General features: G+C 54.2%; 1 protein-coding gene across 1 annotated transcript in view; it reads left to right on the top strand.

Moving 5' to 3' along the window:
• Window positions 1-361: 361 nt before the first annotated feature.
• The window catches only part of NOTCH1 (notch receptor 1), a gene marked incomplete at its 5' end in the record, with an annotated part of 40,332 nt that continues 25,446 nt past the window's right edge, over window positions 362-15,247 (top strand). The window contains one exon of the mRNA XM_018074405.2: window positions 362-489. Coding sequence (XP_017929894.2) covers window positions 362-489 — 128 coding nt within the window. The remainder of the gene's footprint in view (window positions 490-15,247) is intronic.

The raw sequence follows: 15,247 nt of genomic DNA, 5'->3' as shown, positions 1-15,247 counted from the left end.
AATGAAACCTGTACTCACAGCAAGTTATGACGGGCGACTCATTTCGTTACCGACTTCGTGGTAACTCATGGGCCCTGGGGCAGATGGTTTTTCCCAAATGGCATTTGTCACTCAAGGGCCTAATCTGGGGTTTCGCTCTGTCAGTCCTCCTGCTGGAGGAGCAGGCACAGCCTACCCTCGAGCCCACCCTGAGTTTATTTTTAGGCGAGCCTCTCAGAGTTGAGGCCACGCGGTCCCTGCCTGCCCCCATCACCCTGCGGGTGGGGGCTGCTGGGTGCTGTACCCCCACCTCGCCAGGCTGCACAGGTGCAGGGGGCTCTGGGGGTCTCAGCAAGCCTGTCCCCAGTCTGGGTGACTGCTGCCACCCGGGACCTGTGCTGTGGCTAACGCTGTCCCTCTGTTTGCAGGTTTACGGTGCACGCAGCTCGCCGAATCCTGCCTCAACGGGGGCAAGTGTGAAACTTTTCCCAACGGGACGGAGGTGTGCCAGTAAGTATGGAGGAGCCAGAGGATTTTCATCTCTCCCGACCAAAGTATTGACATGCATGTTGACTTTGCTTTGAAGGCTCTGGATTTAATAGGGCAAGATGCGTTTTCTTTCCTTGAGTGGCAAGAATAACCTGCTTGTGTAGGAGTCACCGCGAGTTTGGCAGGATCGGGCTTTGTTCCTAGCTGGGTGGAAAAACATGGGCAAAGGGCCATGTTTTGCTGGTGTTAACCTATGCAGACTGCCCTGCTGATGGAGCAGGAGGTAGGGCCAGCCCGCGGCGCTTGTTGGACCATCGGGCGTGGAGGGAGGCTGTCTGTCTGTCTGTCTTCCAGCTACTCCCTCCTGGCCCTGAAGCATTGCCTTTCAGCCCCTTGCAGTTTGTGGGGTGACCAGTACATCTCCAATAAACACTCAAGAGAGGTTTCATGGAGTGGCTCTGGCTGCTGGAGCTGCCCCAATGATGTCCACGTCCATCCCCAGGGGAGCAGGGCCACCTCCTCCTACAGCCCTGCCAGTGCTGGTGCCAAGCTGTGGTCTAGCCTGGTATTCCTGGCGGGACCTGGCACCCAGGCCGGGGCTTTCTCCAAGCTGATTGTGGGGAAACGGATGTGTAAAGCGTTGGGACTCTTTGAAGGACCAACCGACCCACCGCAGCGATGGCCGATTCACTCCAGGCTCCCAGGGAACAATAACCAAGAGAAATGAATAAGACTCCAGCTCCCTTTTTAAAACTATTCCATAAAAGAAATGTGAATGGGCAAGGCTCTGTTTTCCGGCCAGATTTCCCCTCTGCCTGTTGAACGTGGCCTGAGCCGAGAGCAGGCGGGGAGACGTTCCCACCCACCCCAAATTTCCAAATAGGAAGTCCTCGGCGGAGGAACCTGAAGGCATTTCCAATCCCAACCTGTTGAATGGCAGTTTCCCTTGACAATGTGTGTTGCTTTTTTGCAAATCCGCCTGGGTGCCGTTACTCTGCCCAGTAGCCGGGCACCTCCCGCCCCCTTCTCCAAGCTGAGCCCCCCAACCCTTTGGTGCAAATAAATCAGCAAATCAATCAGGCACATGAGCAATTTAATGGACAAAGGCTGGGTCCCTTTGTGAGCCACTAATGAATGCACGCCACTTTTTTTTGCACAGAAGCCCTTACCAACGCTTGACGCTCTAAATCTTGTTTTCTTTCATTCAAAGAGCGACAGCTGGGATTCGGTCGAAATTCGGCAGCTATTGTTAAGGGAGGCAGATTAATGCTGTGTGACTAATCATGTATGGCTTCCCAGAATGCCCAACCCTCCACCCCCTCCCCAACCTTACACCCCTCCTTTTCCTTGTGGTCATTCTTTCCTTTTTTTCTTAAGTCTCTGCAACTCCTGATTTACATTTCATGTGCAGATGGTGATGGAATCTAATTAGATCTGATGTGTGCGAGCTCTATTTGGAGAAGCCGCTGAAGTGGGCTTGGGGTGGGGTTTTTTTAAGAGAAAAAGTTAACTTTATACAACTTCTTGCTTGCTGGCTGTGAATAACTGCCTCTCTCTTGGCTGCAGACGCCGTGATGGCTTCGTGACTGTGTGTGAGTTATTTTTGCAGGAGCCCAAGGTGTGTGTGCTCGGTGTGTTAAAGCTCTTGTCCTGTGCAGGGCGATGGGGGTAGATATTAGAGGTACAGCCAGGCTAGAGGAGGTGCAACTTCCCAAGTTATCTGATAGCAACTCGCAAAACCCTGGTTTTTCACTTGTTTGAATATCTCTTTACGAGGAGTTTTGCTTCCAAGCTCCTTAAACAAAGCAGAGCCAAGAGCACAGATACCAGACGCAGAAAAGCTTGGCACTGCCCTTTGGCGCCTGCGTGAAATGCACCATTTTGGCTGCTGGCCACATCTCTGCTCGGCCTGGCACTTAACAAAGTTTGGCCATAAAGCCCCATTGTGCTGCCCCCACAAATCCAATTAGAAAGTGGAGTGAAATAAATAGCGTATGAGGGAGACGCTACTCCAGTGGACGAGTGTCCCGGTGCCTGTGGCGGGACAGAGCTCGTTGGGTTACGTGGAGACGACTCTGATAACTCCAAACCCGGGTTATCGGCCCCTTTGCGGAAAGGGGATCGCCGGTGCGAGACAAGGAGCTTTCTCTGCCTTTATTATTTTACAGGGGTGGTTTGTAAAGCTCCAGGTGCCTTATCTTGCTTGTCCCTTTGCCAGGCAGCGCGGGGCACGCAGGGCTTTGACTGAATGGAGGGGACTGAGCGTTGGATCGGCTGGAGGGCTCGCGACAGAAGCGCCCTAATTAAGCTGCTTTGGAGCTGTTTTCCATCTTGGCAGGGTTGTCTGGGTCTTCCAGTGCTGGAAGAGTAGCAGCAGCAGAGTTTCCTGTGTCTTGCACAAACCCCAGCTGAAGGCACAGGGTGTTTCTGTCCCAGAGCTGGAGCTTTAAAAGGTCCAGTCTGGAGCTGGTGGCTGCTGCGGGGTTTGACATGAGGTTTGGTGGCACTGGGGAGCTGTGGCATTCCAGAAAAGGCACTTGCCTTTGGCTAAGGCATTTTCCCAGACAAAATGAGAAGGTTTTTCCAAGAGGCAGTTTTGACTTCTAGTGATAGCTCCTAATTAGACTGTTGGATAACTCTAGTTTTGACTGGCATCCCTGCAAATGAGTCGGGCTGATTTTAGCTCTCTGTGCCATGTGACATTTATTCCCAGGACCTCCCTTGCTCCGCTAGTTAAAAGCAGATGGAATGAAAGAGGGCTGAGTTTCCAGCCTCTCACCATTAAAGTCAGAGGAGCTATGCCTGGGTTGTCATCCTCTTGCCCAGAGAAGCAAATGAGACGGCAAAGGGAAGGAATAAGTTAAATTAATCACTAGGTTTGTGCTGAAAAGGGGGAAAAGTCGGTTTGCTAAAGTACTTCCTCTGTTTATGAATCAGTGTGGTGTTGTAGTTCAGCCAGGGCAATGGCTCCTGAGCTGGTGCCTGTTGCCACCACCAGCTTCCACGGGCAGCGGGCCAGAAACACGGGAAGAAATATTCAGAGGGGGACCATAGCGGGAAGAGATGATTATTTTAGCTCAAAACTCTTTCAGGAGACAACCAGGAAGGCAGAGGAGTGATGTGAGCCCCGCAAGTCTCTGTACCCTTCAAGTTATTCAACTGCTCAGTCATTGTTATCTCATTGTAAAGGGCGGAAGTTTCCTTCTGGTTTGGTTTTTCTCATGTGCTTTAACCCAACGTTATTTCCATGAAATAATAACAAAGAAAAAATGCAGTCTCGGTGCTGGAGAGGAAGAGGGTGGAGTGTTGAACAATCAACCAGAGGAAGCCCTTAAAGAACTAGGGGAGCAGTGATTCAGCCATGTTGAGAACTCTTGGTGGCTCTTTCAAGTCTGATCTCATTCTCGGAAAGAACAAGGTGGAAATGGGTAAGAGGGGAGATTAAAAATACATAAGTGTCACCTGTTGTGAATTCCAGTGGAAAAGAAACTTAGCTGAGAAGCCCAGCTGGTGAGGTCATTGGGACAGCAGCAGGGGTTTTAGCTCTTTTAGAAAAGAATCTGTTTACACCTCTCCTCTCTGCAAGGTGTCTCAATGGCTATCAGTTGTCTCTGCTGGTCCTACTCTCTCCTGTTCACTTGCCTTGGGATTTTATTGCTTGAGCTGAGGTTTTTCTCATGGCTTGGATGGTTGGGATGGGCAGAGGGTTGCACTGCGTGGCCAGCGTGGGTCACGTTCAAGAGATGTCTCAGTGGCTCCCTCAGCAGTCCCTGCAGCACAGAGATGAGCAGGAGAGATGGGGTGCTGCCTGCTGGGATAAATTTGCTCAGGGATGCAGGGGGGATGCAGTACTCACAGTGGCCATCATCACCAGAGATCAGAGGGGCTGCTTCCTGCTGTTTACTCACAGCTGTTAGATGTGTGACCCCAGAGCAGCTTGCCTTGGAAGGGACATTTAAAGGTCACCTGGTCCAGCCCCCCTGCAATGAGCAGGGTCATCTTCAATCTTCATGATGTGATGCAGTGTTCCATGGGCAGCTCCTGGAGGTCTCTCACTTTGTTGTATGGGGTATGTTTTAATCCACCAAAATCTGTTCCACCTGAACCCCCCGACTCGCTCTCTTCCTCCCTGCTGGCAGCCACAACACGTCCATTTGTTCCAGCTGATTCTGCATCCCTGGCCTCACCTCCAAGGCTGTTATGGTTTATTGTATGTAGCATGAGGGTGACACGTATAAGTCACTGCAAGACCAGGCTGTGCACCAATTAAGGGCTCGGACAACATAATCAGGAAGCAGTTAGCAAGTTTTAAAATAACATTGTTTGGAAATTAACCTGCTTTTTCCAGGCCTGGAGGGGTGGTGAGCCTCGTTTTTGCTCGTGTTGGTAGGTGTCCCAAGTGGTAACGGCGTGTGTACATGAGTGGAATGTGAAATTTATAGAGCATCAGTGTGTTTAACGAGGGAGTAGCCTCGGGGTGCAGTCAGGGAGAGCTGGTACACTCTGGATCTGGATGGAGAATTCTCTGTGGTTAACGTGCTGCCAAACTCCAGGTGAAGGTTTTAGACCATGTATTGGAGCTGTGGAGTGGAAGAGCCTCTGGGATACAACTTAACTCTCCCTCGGAAATCAGGCCTGCAGTGGGATCTCAATTGAATCCTGCCTCCATCCCAGCAGCTGAAAAGGTGTTCAGGATCCACCTGTTCCACTCAGGCTGTGTCCAGTCATCCCTGAGGACTGCCCAGCTCCTGCTGCCACCTGGGACGAGGCAGTGCTGTGGGGACTTGGGCTGCTCACTCACTGCTCCCCAGGCTGGTCCTGGGCTGTTCCCACAGCTCTTTGCCTTGGGGTCCAGGGTTAGAAAGTCCATCAGGCCAGAGAGGTGATGGCTTGAGGTGATTCCAGATGCTTCTTGAATGGTGTTTTCATCTCATTACAAGCCCTTGGCACATGGTGCTGAGCCCCAGTGCCTGAAGGATGGTGCTGCAGCCACCCAGCCCAGCAGCTGTGCCCAAATCCTACCAATCCCTGATGCTGTCTTGCTGCATGGTACCCTTAAGAGCCCAGATTTGCTGCGGGGAGAAGGCATCCCAGCTTTCCCAGACCATCTATCCTGGAAGGGCACCATCCTGCAGTGCTGGGCTCCTTGGGGTTGGCCTGGAGAGGTGCTGGCAGCAGCAGGTTGGTGTTACTCCCATCTCAGAGACTGTAAGCCCTCAGTGTTCTGAGGTGCTCACCAGCCCAGGGCTGTGCTCGCACTTTGGTGTGGAGTAAAACTGCAGCTACTGGCATCAGCCAAAGATCTGGAATAGGCATAGAAATGCTGCTCTGGTGTTGAGGGGGAATGTTGCATCCTTGATTCCTGGGTATCTGGATGTGGAGACAGCCAGGAGCAGAGAGGTGTGAGGGTCAGGCCGTGCCTTTGCACCTCTGGCATTCTCAGGGTCTGATCAGGGTCGCAGACTTGGGGGCTGAAGGGCTTTGGAAGCCCCAGTTGGATTTCATATCACAACTCTCTTTGCACATCTGTTGTGTGCGATGTTGGGAAGTCTTGGCAGCACCTGCTGGGTCTCAGTGACACCAAACCCTGTGGCAGCTCCCATCTGCCTGCCTGGAGAGCCCCAGGACAGTTAGAGATGCCCAGCTGGGAATACCCCAGTGTTTAACATGTGGCTCCTGCTGGTGGAGCAGCTCAGTGCTGCTTCCAGGTGACCATCTGGCCAGGGGTGAAGGTGCCTGTTCACACCTGCACACCCATGTGTGGACTCTGCCTTCCTCAGAGTGTGGCAGCACCCAGACCCATTGCAGCATCTCTGTCTACAGCTCTAGTGCTTGTCTTGTGGGTCAGGTCCTCTCCTCTCACCGCCTCATGCTGGCAGGTACCCCATGGGCAGGGGTCTGCCTTATGGGATGGGGTTGGGGTTCCCACATACCTCCAGAAAGGTGTGCTTAGTGCCTCAGTTTCCCTCCATTTGCAGTTGGTTACCTGAACATCAAAACCTGTCTCAGTGCAAGAAGGAGCAGCACAGCCTGCCAGCTGCATCCTGGTCCAGGGAGGTGAATTAGGTGAGAATTGTGGAATGGTTTGGATTGGAAGGGACCTCAAAGACCATCTTGTTCCAACTCCCTGCCATGGGCAGGGACATTTTTCACTAGGCCAGGTTGCTCTAAGCCCCATCCACCTGGCCTTGGACACTTCCAGCGATGGGGCAGCCACAGCTTCTCTGGGCAGCCTGATGATGATGGTGGTTCCCACTGGTATATGCAGTGCTTGGTGTGAGAGAGACAGGAGTAAAGCCTGTGTGAGGTGTTGGGGATGGGGGAGAGGTGTTTGGCTGGGCCATATGGGGAGCTCTGCCCCCCAAAATAGAACATTTGCAGTTGGAAGGGACCTACAGTGGCCATCAGCTGATGAGGCAGCAATCGTGCCCACTACTTTTCATGCAGTGGGGTTTCTGCCGCGTCCAACGTTGGTGTCTCTTGGGAATCACAGAATCACAGAACATCCCAAGTTGGAAAGGACCCACAAGGATCATTGAGTCCAACCCCTGGCCCTGCTCAGAACAGCCCCAGCCTCCCCCCATGTGCCCTGGGACAGGGTGGTGGTGAGAAGCGAGCGGTGCGCGCTCGGGGTGTGCCTCCCTGGCACAGCAGTAATTAATGTCTGCTTTAAGCTTTCACCCGTCACGTCCTCCCCTTCCCCCCATGGCAGCCTGGAGTTAATATTGGAAAAGCCAGTTAAACAGTTAATGTTTAGGCCCTGGTTATTAGGCTCTTGCACATTTCCAGCAAAGGGAGCCGAGCTGCATTTTAATGGGAAACTTTCATGCTCAGTCAAGTTGCAAAAATTTATTTGCGCAGGAGTCATTTTCTTTTAACAAGTTTTCACCCTAATTCCCTTCCCCAAAATCTGAATTTAATGGTATTTATAGGGGAAATGGATTTATTAAGTTTTAATGATGCTATAACATTGCCCTTATTTAATAGAAGGGGCACCCTGCAGGCAAGTGGCCCGGTGGTGGGGTGGGGTGGGAGGACTGGGTGCTGGAGGGGCACCCACGGGCTGAGCAGCCTGTTGCTTTGAGCTTGATCTGAAGTCAGTGTAGCTGAGATTGGCAGTGCCATGTTTGCTTGGACCTCCTGAGCTTTGCAGGATCAGTCCCTGGCTGTTGCAAGGGCTGAGCCTTGCATCCAGCTGCCAGTTCCTCCTCATCCTCCCCTGTGGCTCCTGGTGTGATGTGGCACTACCTGTGTCTGCCACAGCTGTCCCCAGGAGAAGCACGGAAAGGAGCCTTTGGCACTAGGGCACTTAGCTTTGTCAGCTGCTCTGTCCTATGTCCCCTTGCTGAGAGCTGGTGTCAGCAGGGTGATGGAACCCCAAGGACCACTCTCCCCACTGGCATCACTGCCTGGGAGTTGAGCATTTGTGAGTGTCTAGTGGTTTATTTTAAGATGGAAATTTTCTGCTGTTGATGAGCAGCCATGGAGGAGTTCATGCCCCAGCGTTCCCACCCCACCAATGCATCCTTGCACGGGGGATTGGAAGGACACCCTCCCAAGGGCACTCATGGGTGGTTAACCCATTGGATGGCTCCTCTTGAGCAGGTGGAGGAATGTGGCCATCCACAGTGGGATGTGCCACACCATCAGCTCCCAGTTCCCGCCCTCACACCCGCTGCCCGACTTTGGGGCGGGCTGGGAGAGTGACCCCGCGGGGGAGCAGCCCGGGAGGAGGGGGGGCCTCTCCCTGGCCCCCAGCCCCTATTAAAATGTTAGACACAGACCTCCAAGTCAAAAGGCAGGGCGACAGACGGCCCTTTCACAGGGCCTGCTGCTCCCCACAAAAGGGGGGTTTCCAGGGGAGGGGGGCAGGAATGCAGGCTGCGGCCGGAGGGCAGAGCCGCCACCATTGTCCCTGCTCCCTCGGCGAGGGCGTCATGTTGACACAGGGATTTCTGCCGGCAAAAGGTGTCGGAGGCAGAGTCTTCCCTCCCTCCCTCGCCGTTTCCTTGGTTAAACTCAGCAGCAACAGAAATCCCAGGATACAGATCCCGGGAGCTGATACCCGTCTGCTCGGTGATGCTTTACATCCCTCAGCACATGGTTTCCAAGTGGGCAAGGGTTTTGTTGCTCGTAACAATTTTTGGGAGCTTTGCTTGCAAGGGGAAGCCAGCAGCTTTGTGGCCATGAGCTTGGGGGGGAGCTGGATCCATCACTGTCTGGCCATTGCCACCTTTGCCCGCTCCCCATCTCACTGAAACATCCCCAGCAGGAATTTCTCTGGCTTTCGGTTGGCTTTGTGCCACAGGGGCACCCGTGTGCTCTGCTAAACCCCCCTCTCCTCTTTGTTTATAAATATTGGAGCTAAATTTAGCTTGTTTAAACTTTTGGTGGCTGTTCAGATCCTAATCGTGGGTTTTATGTTCAGGATTAGAAGAGTGGGATGGTGGGGTCACGCGTGGGAGTTTTCCATATTTGGCTCTTGGGCTGCACGGTGTTTAACCAAGACTTGGTTTGAGGGGGAAAGGGGGAAAAAAGAGAGTTCATCATTTCCTTAGAGAGGTGTGACACCAGTGCCAGAGCTCTGGGAGCACAGCACTGTGAATTCACCCTGCACAGGCAGCAAGTGTGGACAGCACTGAGTCCAAAGCGGGGAAAAATGGGCATTTACCCCAAAAGGGATAGGGAAGGGAGAGTGGCCTTGGGCACCAGCAGTGCTGGGCTGGTGGGCAGCCTGGGGAGGTGGAAATTCCTCACCTCCCCCAAATTCTGACTTTTCCTTCTGCTGGCTCAAAGAATGAAGCGTTTTAAGGGGGAAAAGTTTACAAATGAGAAACCAGAGCAGGGAGCAGTTGCAGGGAGTGCTCTCAGATGCCAGAGGTGCCGGCAGCACCACAGAGGAGGAAAAGAGCTGGGTGCCATACTGGTGTTTGATGGGCACACTGGGCACTGTTGGCACTTGTTGGAGGACCTGCCCCAGGAAAGCCACCCCTGTCCTGTGGGTGGGTGGTGGGATCATGTTCTGGCCTCAGCCCGGGCTGTGTTCCCTGGGGATCCTCTGCTGGAAGCACATCCTTCATGGTGGCCCCATAAATGGGCTCCTCCAAGAGAAGGAGCAGGGGCCGGGATGAGCGGAGTGAGCCGAGCTCCCACAAACAATGGGGCCGTGCAGCTTTACACCGGGAGAGGATATAAAAAACATCAACTGGGGAAAACAAATATTTCATAGCAGCCATTGTTGAGGGTGGGAATGAGGGCGAGTTTTGTCTTGGGCTCTTCCTTCGACATCTTTCATGTTTATTGTGAATGAAGCTCCATTGAAAGGCAGCTCCTTCCCAGGTAGCCAGTTACCACCCGGTGAATAGCCTGGCCACTCTGCTTAGTAATGGGATTATATTGTTTTTCATTACAATGGGAACTTTGATTCCCAAACTATCCTGACTAATGTCTGCTTAAGAAACAAAGCCATTTTTTTCCCTCTCCCTTCAAGCTCGTAGGAGGAACTGGGCTGTAGCACGTTTTTCCCCACTCCTGTCCATGAGCATATCCAGGTTTGGGAATTCCTTTAGTTTCTCTCCAGATGAAAGTCTGGATCTTAAAATCTCAATTAGATGGCTTGGGCTAGGTCAAAAATGAAATGGAACAAGAAAAAAAAAAAAACACATCAAAGACTTGGGATTGCAGTTTGCTTTTTTAATTAAACAAGAGTGGAGATCTGCTCCTGCTTTATTAACCTGATGTCACTTGGAGTAACCTGCTGCTTTGCCAACCACCTCCCTGTGTGAAACTCTGCTTTTTTCCCAGGCTGGTGTCCCAGAGTGTTTAATAAAGCAGGGCCTGGATGGGACTTCTTAAAAAACCACCAGTTTGGTCTCGTGCTGGGTTTTGGTGCTGGGAGCTGCGTTGTGGCTGCTGGAGGTTTCTGTGGGGCTGTGCCGGCGCCGGGGGAGCTTTGGGGTGCATCACCCAGTCGGGGTGCCCCACGTGGGTGAGGGGAGCTGGGCAGCTCTGCCTTCATGCCTTGGCTTTCCTGGGAGCTGTGGCAGAGCCTTTGGTTTCTTAACGGCCACGTTTGTGCCAGAAACCACAGAGCGAAGCTGCAGGTGAGGCGCGGTGAGCCCGGCCGGGCCTGCTGCTGGAGGGGGCTCGAGCAGCCCCCAGCCCCTGCCTGCCAGGGCAGAGGGAGCATCCACAGCCCCACATGCCCCAGGGAGGTCAAGGCAGAGTCCAAAATGTTCCTTGTCTCCCTGCTCCCGTTTCCTTCTGCTGGCTCCAGGTGTATCGTGCCACTTGAGCAGAGTGATGGTGCCAGGCCAGGAGTTGAATGAGAGGTGGGAGCAGAGAGCAGGGTGCTGAGCTCTCCTTTTCCAGCAGGACCATTTTCCAGACCTTTCCCTGGCTCCAGAGTGTGCTCCTGTGCTCAGCAGGGTGTTTCCAAGGCAGGCTGATGCCGCTGGGAAGCCCTCCTGTAGACAGGAGTACACACCTGTTGCTCTGTGCAGCATGGGAGGGGTTCTTGGGGAGGCAGTGGAATAAGAATGAATGGAATAAGATGGATTAAGAAGCATGTCTGTTCTCTCGGGGACATGGAGACATATCCCCAAGCACTGGCCCTTTCTCTGCCTGGATTGGAGCCAGGGCAGATCAGGGATCCCTGGGCTGGCAGTGAGCAAACGTGTCTTACGGGGAAGGGTGTAACTTCAGGAGAAAGCTGGGCTGTTGCTTCCAGGCTGTGCCCGGCAGGAAGCCACTGGCGCAACTGGAAAGGTGACTCCTGTGTGTGGCTGGCTGATGGAAAGCAGGCTTCCCTATCACCCAGGGTCTGCAGCTGCTGGGGTGCAGGGGAAGGTGTGGAGCAGGCAGTTGTGGTTCCCTGTCAGCCCGAGGATGACGGTTACCCCGAGGGGTTTGGGGACAGCGGGGTAGGGTTGTGTCACTGCTCTGCAGCTGGGAGCAACCTGCAGGGGCTGTGGGCTGTCATGCAGCTAAGGGAGACTCTCCTGTGGGTTGTTTCTCCTTCCCTCAGCTGTTGCCAGCAGAAATCTGAGTGTCCTGATCATGTTTGGCCACTTGATTCACTCTGCTGGCTCCAGACCACGCTGGCACAGGCATCTGCTGGTCATGCCATGCATTTGTTGGTGCAGAGGGTTCTGGGGGTGTGATGGTCCCTTGGTGGGGACCCTCTGCACCATGCAAGGTCATGGTCATGGTTCCTGAACCTTCTCTGCACCGGGGTGGCTCTCAGAGGGACTAGAGACTCATCTGAGGTGCTGTTCCGAGCCACAGGTACCATGGAGCAGAGATCATGGAGCAGAGATCCCCCCAACCCAGCCTGTCAGGGCGGGGGCTGCCCCCCAGGGTGGGAGACCCCACACCCACCACCTGGGTGTGCTGCTGCCCCATTAGTGTCAAGTACCCCTAAAATGGGGCTTGAGGGAAGACCCGAGGCTCCCCTGCTCAGCTTTCCCACGCTGCTCATACTTTGGGGAAAACAACCACGGCCGTTTATGCTTCCAGCAGATGAGGGTGAGGAAGAGGTTATGTGATAGCAGAGCAGATAAGAGGCAGCCTGGATGCGGGGCCAGGGGCTGGAATGGGGCTCCCCACTAGCCCCTCCCACAATGTGGGGCTGGCCCCTGATGAGATTGGGGTAGGAGAAAGCTCTTGCATATCCAGTGGCCGTGCTCCAGCTTACACCTGGTTTCCATTTTGCTTGATGGCTTATTTTGTGCATTGTAAGCCTGAGGTGGGTTTTACCTCCAGCCCTGCCACCGTCTCGGGGTCCCTTGGGAGGACGCGCTGGGACAGGATAGGAGAGCAGTGGGTGGTGTGAGCTGTGGGGTGGTGCAGGCTGAGCCCCCACATCCAGGGCATCCCCCCATGCACCCAGCACCTCCGAAACAGTCCCCAGCCCCCGGGCTGTGCTTGTGCAGGGCTGACACATCCCGAATTTGAACAAAGCCCCCGTGCCGCCATGCGGGAGCTGTGCCGGGGCGGGGTGGGCTGCGGGAGCGCCTGGGTGTCATCTGTGCCGGCCGTGGCAGATGGCAGCTTAGCACAGAAAGGAAAACATTAGTCTTGGGTCAGAGGTCGCAGAAACATCTGCCTCGGGATGCTTTCAGTGCCCGCATTGCTGCGGAGGGACAAAACCTGTTGCTGGTGGGTTGGAGGAAAAGCCTTGTGCGCCGCGAGCGGGGACGGAGCGAACAAAGGGCTGGTGGAGCGCAGAGCCACACACAGGGAGAGCCCAACACGACAGCCATGGGATGGGGGGGACTGGGATGGGCACCCCAGCTCTGCCAGCACCGCAGTGGGATGAGGGGGTGCTGGGAGTCACCACAGCCAGGCAAGCAGACAGGTAGAGCAGAGCTGGGACAGTGGCTTGGCAGCAGAGCTCACAGGTTCTGATACACCCCCGCAACTCATTCATGCTTTTGATTATCCGATCTGCAGAGCTCTCCTGGAGCCCTGCTGGAATAGCTGCAGCGTTGGACCACTGGTTGTAACTCCTTAAGGATGTGCAGCAGACACAACAAATGCACATGCTCGTGCTGAGCAGACCCAGATTTGGCCTGGGCTCGGTGCTGGGAGCAGGGTGGGAATTTGGGGCCGCTGTTCCCGTTCCCAGGCTGTCCCCTGGGACTTGCTGTCTGACCTTGGACAAGGCCTTCTCCATCACCCTTCACACTGGCCATGAATCATGCTGGAGATTTATGGGTCGGCAGCGCGGTGCATTATTAATGCGCCTCCCCCTCACACGGGTGCTCACTCTGGGCCAGCGTGGAGGGGGAAGACACATCCCAGCCCAGAGTTGTGGGAATCCAGCCCCCAGCCTCTGCCTGACCTGCCCTGAAACAAAAAGCCACCAGGATGGACGGCAGCCCCAGACTTTTGGGGGTTGTAAATCAGTGTGTTCACCCCTGCAAGGACCACGTGCAACATCCTATCCACAGGGATGGGGACCAACTGCTGTCCCCTGTCCTGTCTAGTGCTTGTCCCTTGGTGGAAAACACCCCAGAAGTGCAGGGTTGTGAGTCAGTCTACCATGACTTGCTCCATGTGCTGAAATGGCGCTGGGAGAGGGATCATCATGTGTTGGAGCAGGGCTTGGCCATCCCCGGGATCGGGATTCCGTCACCCTCCGTCGGGGTGGGTCCCGACCAGAGTGTTTGATGCCTCTTCAGCAGGTTAATGAGTCAACGGAAACGGTTCTCAGCTGCGCTCGGGGGAGGGAGAGACACCGGTATTTTTAGCCATTCCTGCCTGGTTTGGGAACAGGGTGTACGTCACACGTGGAGCTGGGAGTGTGACCACACGGGCCTCTCTGGGGGTTTCTCAGAAGCTCCTCAGGACCCCGGGGGAGCTTGGCCACATTTCACCGCCTCAAAGCTACTTTCTAATGGCCCTTCTGAGCTGTTTTGATCCTGGAGCACCCGCCCTGTCCTCTGCCAACACATATATTTATAATTAAAGCATAGCTTTAATGTCTCGTATGCTAATCTCCATAAGCTGCTTGGGGTTTGGTTTGGGTAACCCTTGCTTGGGAAATGCCAAAGGAAAAACCACAGGGTGATGTTCACCTGGCTGAGCCCGCGGGGACCTCGCATCCTCCACGTCTGCTCAGCTGGAAGCCCTGACACCACCACCCCCTGGTGTGTTTTTTTTACAGAAAATAAAGCTAAACTCCCTGGGCTGAGCTTTAGGAGAGGTTTTTAGTCCCTGGAGAAGTAGGTGGACGCATGATGAGGTTGCAGCACAGCTGGGAGCTGAACCTGACTCTGCTGAATCCGGCCTTTCCAGACCTGGGAAAGTTGAAAAATAACTACGTCTTGGACTGTCCTGATTCTTCACCTGGTTTTTGATCTCTTGCTTTGCATGCGAGACTTGTCTCCAGGCTTCCCTCTGCAGCCAGGACTCTCTAAAGCCGCTGTGGTTGCTGGGCTTTGAAATGCAGCTCCAGAGCAGCTCCAGAGTCTCTGTCTGTGACTGAGCTCCGGGACTTGTGAGGGAAGGGAATGGTGCAATTCATCCTGTGGCTTTGCCACAGCCAGGAATGTGCTCTTCCCTGCCTCATCTCAGACTTGCTGTTGCAGGAATAGCATTGGTCTGTGCAGGAGCATCTACAGATGATGTGGCAGCAGTGTGGAACTGTGAGGGAGGAGGATGTCCTGGGCGCTGCCTTAGGAAAGAAACTGAGATGATTAAGAAATGTGGAAGGATTTGAGAGGGCTCCCTGAGCTGGGGGCTGGTGTGTGCAGTGGGTATGTGAGGCTGAAACTGTGATTCAGGAATCACCAGGCATCCCCAGAAGGTCTGTGTTACACAGCCCCACGCTGCACAACGCCAACTCCCCCGTGGGTTATAGCAGTGACTGCTGGATTTTAAGGGTGCCAGTGCTGTATTGCTTGTTTTCTGAAGAGATGCTGGAAATACCCCCTTTTCTGGGAGGAGAAATGTGGAGCATGAGCATGCCCTGGTCCTCCTTGGTCCACGTGTGCCCATCTCTCAGCTCAGCCCTTCCATGTCGAACCCTTCCCTGCCGTCTGCTGCACCCTCCTCACTTCTGGAGCTGATTGCAGCCATAAATCAGCTCTTAAGGCAAACAAATAGAAATTAATTTAAAAATAATCTACCAACTCCATGCATCTTGAGGGGTTTCCTGCACCGGGGAAAAGGTTTGCTTTCCGGCAAAAGCCTGGAAAGCACCTGGGCAGCCCAGCCAGGCGTGGGTTAGTCCCCAGCCCAGGCACTGCCAGTGACCCCAACCCCCCTGTGCCTT

The sequence above is a fragment of the Manacus vitellinus genome, unplaced genomic scaffold, assembly GCF_001715985.3.
Source record: "Manacus vitellinus isolate BGI_N305 unplaced genomic scaffold, ASM171598v3 scaffold_27_pilon, whole genome shotgun sequence".
Taxonomy (NCBI): Eukaryota; Metazoa; Chordata; class Aves; order Passeriformes; family Pipridae; genus Manacus; species Manacus vitellinus.
This window is presented reverse-complemented; position numbering and strand designations above follow the sequence as displayed.